Here is a 12,084-nt window from a genome sequence, read left to right on the forward strand (position 1 = left end):
ATAAACCAGATCAATATCCTTTTCTGGAGAGAGTGAATCTTTACTCTTCTCAAGCTTGATGTTCTTAGACCTCAAGGTGATTGTTGTTCAGTTGTTTCAGTTCATATATTAACTACCTTTGCAGGTTTACTGGCCTGAAAGAAGGAAGAGAGCCATTTTTAGATCACCTCTTTTAGCAACTCCCAAATCCGCCAGGGAGTGACCATTCTACACTCGTTCCTGCGTGAAGAATCATGACCTACGTTCCCTGTAAGCTGTGCAGCAGCCTATTTAGTGCCGCGCGGGCGCTCAGGGAACCTGTCTGGGGACCTGTCGCGGCCAGGGGAGGGGTGTCCCTCCCCTGGCACCAACTATGCCGCAGCCCCCAACCTGCCACGGGGCTGCAGGTGGTTGCCAGGTTGCCACGGTGGTGGCGGCCCTCTGGCCCCAACTATGCCGCGGTCCATACCTGCCAGGGCGGCCCCAGCCCGGACCCAGAGGCCCAGATCCGGCTGCGGGTCACCCCTCCCCGAACCCAGCCCTGGCCCAGACCTGCGGGGGCCAAGGGAGGGGCGCCTATCCCAGCCCCGGAGCCATGGCGGGGAGAGGCGCCTCTCCTCCTCCAGCCCAGGTGCTGCTGCAGGGAGAGAGCTGGGGGAGTTCTCTCTCCCCACCGTAGCCCTGGAGCACCCTCCTGCACCCCAAAACCCTCATCCCTGACCCCACCCCAGAGCCCGCACCCCCAGCCGGAGTCCTCACACCCCTGCACCCCAACCCTCTGCCATAGCCCTGAGCCCCCTCCCACACTCCGAACACCATGGGCTCACCCCCACACGTGCACAGAATCCAAAGTGCTCCCCTTTGCCCAGGCTGGTACCAGCGGCTGGTACCAGTGGCCACTTTTTACCGGTACAACGTACTGGCGCACTTTCACCCCTGCCTTGAGGGGACACGGTTTGGAGTTTTAATTGTGAACTGGCTAAATACTGACAGGGTAGGACTCACTGTTTCCTTTGTCAGTCCGCAGGCTAGTCAGTCAGGGAGGAGAGGTAAAAGTAGAAAGACAGTGCCCTGCCCACCTTTACAGTACATGAATCGCCTGATCTGAGGAGAGGACTCACCCACGCTGCAATTAATCACCCATCAACCAACCAACTAAGCAATAAGATATGGTCTAATAATGACACGCCTTGATGGTTGGATGGCAAGCAGCCAAAACCAGAGCGTGCTAAACACCAAGGTGTGTCACTGTAGATACTTTGGAGTGTCTTATTGTGATGAAATATAAATTCCAAGGAAAAACACAGTAGTTGACATTTAAAGAACCAAGTTCTTCAATAGGCATAAGGTTAGTTCTGAGAAAACAGATCCCAAATGATAAAGCATTAACATTAAGAAACCTCCCAAAAACCAAAACTACAAATGTCTGACTTGTTGTGTAAACCATGAAGTTGCTTAATAGATGGCCCTTGGACTTATGTCCTGAAGCTGATCTGCCCAACACTCCCTTCATACTGTGAACAGGGTTTGAAAGATAAAGGAAGCCTTCCCCTTTTACAGATAACACTTGAGCTCAAATGACTCTAACATTTAAAGAAAAAAATTGATTTCCTTTATCAGCTGTTTTGAAATCAGAAATTTCAGACTGAACAATGAAACATTGCACTTAAAACCTCTTTGTTGTTGTTCTTCCAGAGTAGTCTTAAATCACACAAGGATTTTTAGTCAAAGCAAGTATATAGTTGCTTTTCCAATTAATTAAAAAAGTAATGTTGCATTAAATGTTTCTTAGGATGAAATCTTACAAATTTAATGGACAATCTGTTGGGCCAAATTCCATAGCCCCCTGTTGTATAGTATCTGAGCACCTTACAATCTTTTATCTTCACAACACCCCTTTGAGGTAGGGAAGTATTGGTTATCCCCATTTTACAGATGGGGAACCCAGAGAAACCAAGTGACTTGTCCAAGGTCACACACACAGTCTGTGGCAAAGAAGGGGCTTGAACCCAGGTCTCCCAAGTCCTAGGCTAGTGTTTTAACCAGTGGACCACCTCTTCCTCCTTATTTGCTCTCCATAAACCTCATCCAGATGGTCCTGCATAAATTGTTTCCTCAGCTGGAGGTAGGGTGCCATCAGCCCTGCCCACAGTCCACCCCTGCTCCTCCCAGGCGCCACCCTCATGCTGCCCCAGGTCCCGCCCCCTCCATATTGGGCCCCCCGCCACTGCGTCCTTCCTCATCCCCCACCTGCTCCTGGCTTGCTGCATCCCTCCTCAGTCCCCCCACCCACTGCTCGCCTCCTCACACCTCCTGCCCGCTGCTGGCTCGCCGCTTGTCTCCTCACACCCCCTGCCCATCGCTGGCCCACCACTCACCTCTTCACCCTCCCTGACCACCGCTTGCCTCTTAACTTCCCCGCCTGCTGCTGGCTTGCCGCTCACCTTTCCCACAACTCGCCTTGGACTATGGCACCGACTTCCCCTCTGCCTGGTGGGTGTTTGCCCGCCTCTTCTCGCCCCTGCACTGCCCTCGCCTTGCCCCCATTCCACCAAGTCCCTGCCCCTGCCTGCCTCTTCTCCGCCTCCTCCCCTGAGTGCACCACATCCCTGCTCCTCGCCCTTCCTCCTGGAAAGTCCTAAGTGTCGCCAAACAGCCATTAGGTGTTGGGGGTGCTAAAGCCCTGGGAGGGAAGGGAAGGAGTGGGGACGTGGCATGCTGGGGGGAGAGAAGGAGGCGAGGAGGGGGGAGCTTGGCTGCCGGTGGATGCAGCGCACCTGCTAATTTTTCCCTGTGCGTGTGCCATCCCCGGAGCACCCACAGAGTTGGCGCTTCCCTCCTGCTCACCTCCTTACTTGAATATTGGGACAAATGGGGTCCCAATTGTACATCGATCGGGATGCGTGAGAAAGGGTTAAATATCGGGACAGTCCTGATTTTATCAGGACCTGTGGTCACCCTAGCTGGAGGAGACAGGATAAATATTTACCCTCAGATCTTGTGACCTGATGAGCATCCTCAACTCCTACTGCTTTCACTGGGAGTTCAGGGCATTCAGTACCTCACAAGATTAGGTTGACAGAAGTATTTGGTTGAAGGGTTCAAAGGGACACCATAATTAATACACATGAATTAAATTCCAGAAAAGGGGGGCGGGTGAGGAAACAAACTGCTGATTTGGCTTCAGAAGAGGCTGACTTGAAGGTTAAAGGGAAAGAACATTTTCTACTGGATAGGAATAATTGGAAATTACAAAATACGAGTTTATATAGAAGATTAGTGGGGGAGAGGTCAGAGCTGTGGAAACGCAGAGTGAGTTATTGCTAGCCAAAGGGGTTATACAGGAATTAATGCTATAAGTGAAGTGCAGATAAAAACCACAACACACACATGCTGCTAGAAGGTGGGCTTGTTGCTAGATTGCAAGTGAGCAAACATTCAGGGATTCAATTAGGATTGAACTAAGAAATTGCTATTTTGGTATCAAGTTAAGCTAAATCGCGATCAGCCACTCTTAGATCAGTTTAAGAATGTCCACGTGAAAGGATTTGTACTGATTTAACTAAATCAATTTAGAAACCAATTTAATTACATTGATGCAGCTTCTGTGGGTAGGCTTAAAAACAAAGAGAACCAAGATTTGTGGAAGTGGTAGATGATGATTTGAATTTGATTTCTGTGTGGCAAGGTGGTACCACAAAATCTCCCCTTCCCAAGTTATATTTTGTCTCTACTCTCTCTTGAGTCTCCCTGTGACACAATTAAATTCATGACTGGTGTCCGTATTCTCTGTACCATTAGGCACAGTTAGCAGTGTAATGCTGCCACTGGAATGCTAAGCTTAGTTGTCAGCTTGTATTTTGCTTGAGAATCCAGTAAAGCCTTAGACCCTGCTGTTAGTTGTCAGTGCTTTGAATGTTCCTGGCATACACATACATAATGCATACGTTGCATATAGACACTCTAGCCAGCTTACTGTTGAAAGAAAAGGGTTCAAAGTAGTAGATTTCAGTAATACTGATAGGTTTAAGGAGATGGCAGTGATTAACTCATCAATGGGTGTCTTGCATTTACATGGCTGACAATTCTGTCTGAACATAAAACACTTTATTCAGGGTCTTACCACCCTGAATAAAATTTTAACATCCATTTCTTCCACATGAGGTGTAGACATACTTAGGTTCAGGTTCATGGCAACCTGACTGATTTACTGAATTCATTAAAATAAATGTGTGTGAAAGGTGTCATAGCCCTAGAGACGGAAATTTTCTCCACCCACAGAACAGTCACAGCTAGGATAATAGCAGGGCTTCTCCTATCTTGGTATGGTGTTTTAGTTATGCACAAGCTACTTCTAGGGATAAGAGGGAAGGGCCTCCTTCATACATCTTCACCCCTGGGCCTTTCTGCAGAGGTTGCCAGCTGTGGAGTGACTTCTTGTTTGTGAGAGATGTGGTCACTGGACAAGAATTTCCCATTTTACACACAGGCCATTCATGGCTCTCCAAGGATAGCCAATTGTTGTTACTCACCTTGGCCAGACTTGAATCAGAAATTTAGGGCTTGTTTTCACTGCAGGGTGTAAATCAAGCATTGCCCCCAGCCCAGTTCTCCTCCCCCGCCCCATCTCTAGCTTGAGGTAAATGATGTTTTAAACTCAAGCTAGCTGGCCTGTTAGGGGTGTAGCTGGAAGCCCCGTTGCTGTTGATGCTTGAGCTAGTAATTCAGCGAGGATGCAGCTACAGACTACCTTTCGAATTAGCACAGCTCATAACCTCCTAATCCAAACACTGTATAGCTCAAGCCTTTTGCCAGGTGGCTGCTCTCACTCAAGCAAGGCTGGCTCAACAAGGACCTGGAGCTAACTGCTGCAGTGAAGACAAGCCCTGAGATGGGTGAGGCTGTGTAATTCATTATCAGTCCTCTGATTCATTCTGTTCTTCTCTCGATATTTGCTGTTAATGATGGAAAGGCCAGTGTAGTGTTCTGCCATTTCTCTAGTTAAAGAGTCTTCATTTCTCATGTCTAATAGGTAGTGTATTAAATTAATTACATTGTGAGGTTGCTGGTGTTCAGAAGGCAGCAGATAGCCGAACTGTAAATGCTCTGGTAGTCCAGATTTGAGTTTCCTTCCCAATTCCTGATGGTGGTATGGAGGGCAAATGTAACAATCATTTCCTGTGCGTTTCATAAGGCACTGATGCAGCAAGGTACGAAGGACAGGGAGGTAATTGGGACTATTCATGGACTGAAATTTCAGTATGTACTTAGGCCCTGATTCAGCAAGGTACTTCTTTGACCTGTGTTATAGTAACAATAAGAACAATACAATTCTGCAAGTGCAGAGCCATTGGCTGCAAAATCTGGTTTCTAAAGGAATCGTGAATGTGGGAATTACAAAGAGGCCTCCTCACTTCCTGGTGTTCATTAAGAGTGGGCCTTGCTGATTTGGGGTGTCACCTGGAAAAAATCTCAGGGTAAAATCCTGGCCATATTGAAGTCAGTAACAAAACTCTCATTGATTTTAGTGCAGGCAAGATTTCAGCCTTATACTTCAGCGTCTGCATGTTCTGAAGCTGACTTTAATTACATGTGGTCAGCTTCATGCTGGGGTTTGTGTCTGCTGACATTTCTCAAAGTGGGGGGGAGAGGGGATGCATTCCAATCAATTAGCTGTGAACTTGATTAAGGAAATGCACTGTAAAAATGAGGCTTCTAAGACTTGTCAGCGAGCTGAGTTGAAATAATATTAGGAAAGTGGAGGAATCCGAGAACAGTAAGTACCAAATTTACATTAAATTGGCTATGTTGTATGAAACTTTTGTTGGGGAAACTGGTGTGTCCTTTTGAACCTGCTGCTTTCTGTTTTGCCCTGAAGATATCCCTTTGATTTAACCCTGCCAAGTACAATGCTCTTCTTTTCAAATAAACTTGGTTTTGGTTTAGCAAATCAATACAAGATTGGTAAAATAGTTAGTCTCTTCGATTAGGTGAAAAGATTTTTTTGGAGGTATTTAATATCTTAATCTGACTTATTGACACTGATACTTATCTACCATCACTAGCAATTTTAGGGTTTGAACCCGAGTCGCTGATTTCAGTGGGAATTATGATTAGGCTTGCCGGGGTCAGGCCCTTATTTTTAAATTCCACTGGATTATAGTTAATAAACACATTGTGATCTGACATTCTGATTTGCTGTCATATAGAGCAGTTAGCAAAAGAAGCCACTCCTGGTGCAGAATTCCTGTAAGATTGGGGTGTTACCAGATACGGTATTGCATGATACAAAATCTGAAGAGTAGATAATGTCTGCAAAAAACTGGACAACGGCTAGTGTACTGATATCACTGGTACACTGATATCAGTGCCTATCATGCTGACCATTCTTATCTTGTTGTTTCTTTGTATTTCCCAATTTGTATGACTGTATCATCTTTTTTTTTCCTCTTGACTGATATTTAGACTGTAAGCTCTTTGGGGCAAAGACTGTCTTTTTGTTCTGTTTGTACAGCACCTAGCACAGTAGGGCCCTGGTCCATGCCGAGGGCTTTTAGACACTGTGGTGATATAAATAATTAATAGACTATCTTCTGTCTCATTTGATAGAAGCAGAGATGAAACCTGTTGAGGGCAGATATGCCTTACTACAAACAATTGTATTTGCATATAATAACTTCCTATTTGGAATGCGTATTCTCAGAAATGGGCATCAGTTTTATCTAGGCTTGTACCATGTTGCAGTAACTGAGTGTCTTACACATTTGTTAAAGTGAACACAGTTCTCTTTTTCTCTCTAACCCCTAGTCAGTTGGAATTATTTGTGGGAGGGCATGGACAGTTGGTTGTACTAGGGCGGGGAGGGAGAAGCTAGGTCAAAGGGGGACTTGACACTTATTCTGAATAGAACTGTTGTGGTAATGGGGCCTACCAGTTTATCCTAATTGTGAGCTCAACTGAGAAGAGTGAGTGAAAGTCTGTAAGATGTCACAATAACCTATGCCAATAAACGTTGATGGGAAAAGGTGCAAAAGGGAGACAGACTGAATTAGTCTTAACAAAAACGCCTACTGATATAATTCAAGAACAATGTTAAGATAATTCTTGGTAACCAAGAAAAGCCTGGGGACAGGAAAACAGTGAACCAAAATTAGGGTATTAGAAACTAGGCCTAATTGGTGGACAAAATAATGAGGACCACGAGTCCTCAGAAGGAGATTTTGGGGGATGACGGCAATGCTGGCTGATTAAAAGAAGGGGAAGGAGTGAGCCCCACTGTCTGCTGGGACCTGGATCTTCTTTGTCCTAATCCTGAGAGGTGCTGAGCAGACTGGGCCAGAGAGGGAACCAGATGACATTGTCCTCTCCACTGGCTCTGGCTAAATCCTGAATACCACCTGGGATGTGAGACTTTGTGCCCGCCCCATTTCCCCCCCCCCCCCCCCCAACCACCGAGTATGTCGTTTTCCATCCACACGTTCTTTCTTATCTTTGCTATCCTTCTCAGTTTGCCTTTTGTCTTAGAGTCTGGCTTAGCCAGCCGAAAGTGTATATTTTGCTATGCTGCTTTGAGTCTGTGATCAGAAAGAGGCTGTTAAAAGCAATGCCCTAAACAGCCCATTGCTGGTATAAGTTTGCCAGGTCTCAGAGTGGCCAGTAAGACCATGTGCTGTGCCTGTGATTTTTCCAGAAGAGAGATTGCAAGCGAAAGTTAACACCAGAGACAGAAGCTGCACTTTGTCTTTGCTGTTCCTTCTTCTCCCTTCTTGTGTATGTCTTGTTTTATCTAAACAGGGTCAAGGGTCAAACTTCAGCTGCATTTATAAACTGCATTTATAACAGGTCCAACCCATCTCAATTAAGTTCCCCTCCAAAAAAGACAGTTATCTTTGATACCATCTGAAAGACTGTCAAACAAGGTGTTTTACTCAAAAAAATTCTCCCCAGGTAGAGTGGAAAAAGGAACAAGGGATGTTGTTCAAATGAAAGCCTTATTCTACATTTCAAATGCTTTAAATAGTAACCCCCCCCCATTTGTAATAAAAGGTTAAAAAGATGTTTAATTGTGTTTGCAATGGTGCTAAGCAGGGCTATGGGATCTGTATACCAAACCTTATTTGACACGGTTTAATGTTAGACAGTTTCACGGTCATGTTAGCACCTTTGACTCTTTGGGGGGAGATCGATCTAAGTTCTACAACTTCAGCTACATGACTAATGTAGCTGAAGTTGACGTAGCTTAGATCTACTTACCGTGGGGTCTTACGGGGTGTACTTAGATCTACTTACGTGGGGTACCGTCATCCTATGTCGATGGGAGACATTCTTCTGTCAACTCCCCTTGTGCTTCTCGTTCAGGTGGAGTACAGGAGTCGACGGCAGAGCGATCTGCGGTGGATTTAGTGGGTCTTCACTAGACCCGCTAAATTGACTGCCGATGCATCGATCGCTGCATGTCGATCTGCCGGTAAGTGTAGACAAGCCCTAAGTGGTTTGCCCAGGGTCACAAAGGAAGTCTGTGGCAGAGTAGGAATTTAAACTTAGGTCTCAAGTCCTGGGTTATAGTGTTCTCTCTGCTGCTTATGTTCAGCAAACAGGCAGCCTGAATTCAGAACCAGTGGGAGTTTTTTTTGTTTAAGGACAATGTAATTTTAAAGGAACAGCAGATAAATTGCTAGAAAAATATTACATGGCTCAAGGGATGGACATTTATTAAACAAAAATTAGGCTTTATTGCTTTACTTTGATCATTCATATTATCCCAAACACTGAATTCTGAACATCAAAATTGAATGGCCACTAAAATTCTTTTTTTTTTTTTTCCTTTCAGGGAAGTTACCCAGTTTGGGAAGATTTTATAAACAAAGCTGGGAAACTGCAGTCTCAGCTAAGGTAAGTTTCTTATCGCATAGCCCATCCCCTTGGCATGTGGGACATGCTAGACATACTGCGTAGTTTAAATGGTGTTTCATCCTTGATAGTCTATTTAGCATGGTTTTAGTTTAGCGTTTCTTTTTAATATTTCATATTCATAACTCATCGATGTAAATTCTGTGTGCCTCCTTTTACAGTTTTAGTATATTTTAGAAAAATAGCTAATTGTCCACACAGGACTGTAAGTTCTTTTCACATTTTCATTTTCATGATGTGGCCCCATCTGGAATTCTAATGTAAGACAGTTGATTTATTTTGATTTAATTAACCCATAGCTTTGGGGTCGAAAGTCCTCGCATTATTTTTATAAATGTAAGATAAAGAAGGCTTATTAAGTTACAGAAGTACTCTAAATATTGGGTAAAGTCTATGGTAACCTAAAAACTAGGACAGAAGATCTGGCTGCCAAGGAAATCCCAGTGCTGGGTCATTTGGCAGCAGTTAATAACATGTAACTAGTTGGGTCTCAGTATACTAAGAACATTCTGGATAACTTTTCATAGACTTCCATTAATAAAATATTATTCAAGCAGCTTCTATATCATATCACAACTTGGTATCTGTAACAGAATCAACAGGCTCATAAAATGCCTTTCTGCTTACATAGGGAGAGGGGAGAAATTTAAATTGCATGTTACTATGAACTGAACCTTATTTCCTAAACTAATGGGATATACACTTCTCATATGTCCTATTAAAAACCCCACAAAAATCCTGTATGTGGTTGGTTGCCTGACGTGTGCTTCCCTTTCCATGCAGTCCCATCCCATTGGGTTTCCCAGGTGGGATTCACCTGTCTTACTGAAGAAGTAAAAGGAAGGAAAGAGGAACCATGCTTTCTCTGACTCCTATTAGATTGTGTAGTTATCTATTTTTAAAGATTGTTTTCAGGTTTTTTTTTCCCCCACCCCCATGTCCTTCTCTCCTCCACCAGCAGTCCTGCAGTATGGGATTTGAAGCGTGCCCCTGGGGCTAGGAAGGCATTGTTTTGGCCAATGTGAGCTTGCTTGTCCCCACCCTATCCAGCCCCCACCTGCCCTTTTTCGATATGTGTTGCCAGTAAGGCAATTGCCATGTACTGGGAGTACTTAAATGCCAGAAAGGTTTTACAGGACTGTGCCAAAGTGTCGCTCCAAGTTGCAGATCATTATTAAATCCACTTTGGATTTTGGAAGGCACAACTGGAAAGAGTCTGCCTGGGTTCTTAGATGTTCAAACGTTGTCTGGCCAGTTTCCAAGTTCTCCCTGAAGTCTTATCCTGAATGGGATGGACTGGAAAGTGGAGCCATATTGGTACTTTTGGAAGGAGCTAGGCCCACTTCCTTATCTCCAGGAGCTCCTCCATGTACCCAATACCCCGAGTCTTATCTGGCTTCCTGCTTCTGCCACCTTTCCCTGCTTGGGAAGCTGTAGGGATAGATGGCGTACAAATGCAGCTGTGGCCAAGTGTGGGGAGGAAATGACACACAGCGAGAAGTGGGGGTAGTCTGTACAGAGGACAGGTGGGGCTACTGCTGGGAGAGGAGAAAAAGGAGTGGAGTCCTTGAGGGGGTTAACTGTTTGAAAGGTTACAGTGTAGTATGTCCTTAAGCTAAGGTGTGTTAAACAAATTAGGGCAACCTGGAAGTTTTTAATAATTTATTTAGGAAATACAGTTTGTTTGCCCAGTTGGGATTGCTTCAGAAACCGCTCCAGTTCCTCAAACATCCTGAATGCCACCAGTTCAGGACAATTGGGCAACTCCTTGTCTTTCAACAAGGAGACCAGAATCCAGGAGAATCTCCAGATCCTGGCACACACTAGCTAGCCAGATCTTGCCCCCTGCTTTGTCTCCCCAGTACATCTTTGGTCTCTGCCATTTTCTGGCTTATCAGTGCAGGTTTTCAGAGTTCTTCCTCATTTTTGTAATTTTCCTTATGGGCAGCAGTGACAAGGGACATTCCTCTCCTGCCCCCAAAAAAGAGGCTCTGCATACTCTAGCTGCACCTGTACAACATGGACCTTCGTCACGGATTCTTGCTGTGAAGCTGCCCTTCAGAAGGAGCAATGGCATCTGGCAGCACCTCAAAGCTCCAGACTACCTCTCTGCTGCCCCTGGCCTGGACAGTCTCTGATGCCAGCTGCCCATGACAGAGATTTACCTGAATAGGAGCTTTCAGATCCAGGCCTTGTCCTCAACTACTGCAGCTAGAAGAGTAGAGGACAATTTCCAGGACACCATCTCCTCCAGCAGCTTCTTTTCAAAGGGGGGAAGTGTTTGCCTTCAGGTGCTGAAGTTCTGTTGCTCAGCCAATTATTTTATAGGTCTTATTCAAAGTCTTTTTTCTCTACCACCCACGCAGCACAAAGAAAACTTCCCTCCCAGGTGCTTTAATGGCTCTGTGCACAGACAGTTTGAGGATTCACTCACTCACTCCCAGAAAATGTTAATCTTTTGCCTCTGCTGCTTCCTTTGACAAAGGGGAGAATATGTAATCGAAGCTGGAGTCAGGCCCCCCCTAGTATTTTTTATCAGAGAAGTGGAACCTCCTTATTAACAATCTGGATAAGATAATGTAGCGCATGATTTTGGAAGAGCCTAACAATAGGAAAACAGTGCTGGAAAAATCCAGGTCTGGAAATAGCCAGGTCCATGAATAAGTATTAACAATTAGCTAGAGAAGCCCTTCTCCTCCCCCTGTCTCGGGGCTGACCTACAAATGACAGCATGTAGAGAGCCCTCCTTCCATCTGTTTGAGGTTATCATCTCTTTCAAACCCATATCTTGGATCAGAAGATTGAGAAGGCTCTTAGGAGGAATTCTGCACCGGCTGTAGCCCAACCATGCACTACCATTTATTTCTCCTCTATTTTGAGGGTGTGCATGAAGTGAGGGTTGGATAAAATCCAAGTAGTCCAGTTCCAGCTCTCCCAGGAAAACCATTCTTTATCTACAATTCTGACTGCGGACAAGCTTCCCTGCAGCTTTCTGCTCATGTTTTTGGTTCGGCGGGGTGTGGCTTAGATGGACTTTTGCCTTTAGGCCACAATGAGGAGACTTCCATAAATTTTACTTTGTCTCAGATCTCTTTAAGGAAATCTTGATTGTTTGGGACTCATTTGGAATGATCTCTCCAACTGTTGTGGGCAGGAGGGAATTCACTATATTCGCCTATGTTTCTCTGTACCTCA

The 12,084-nt window shown here is 45.1% G+C and overlaps 1 protein-coding gene across 7 annotated transcripts in view; it reads left to right on the top strand.

Annotated features, from left to right (window-relative positions):
• The window catches only part of MTSS1 (MTSS I-BAR domain containing 1), a 174,911-nt gene that overhangs the window by 14,908 nt on the left and 147,919 nt on the right, over positions 1-12,084 (top strand). For all 7 annotated transcript variants that reach the window (XM_084619974.1, XM_084619977.1, XM_084619975.1 and 4 more), the window contains exon 2: positions 8,810-8,871. In XM_084619974.1, coding sequence (XP_084476100.1) covers positions 8,810-8,871 — 62 coding nt within the window. The remainder of the gene's footprint in view (positions 1-8,809; positions 8,872-12,084) is intronic.

The sequence above is a fragment of the Lepidochelys olivacea genome (assembly GCF_965140295.1).
Source record: "Lepidochelys olivacea isolate rLepOli2 genome assembly, chromosome: 2".
Lineage (NCBI taxonomy): Eukaryota > Metazoa > Chordata > Testudines > Cheloniidae > Lepidochelys > Lepidochelys olivacea.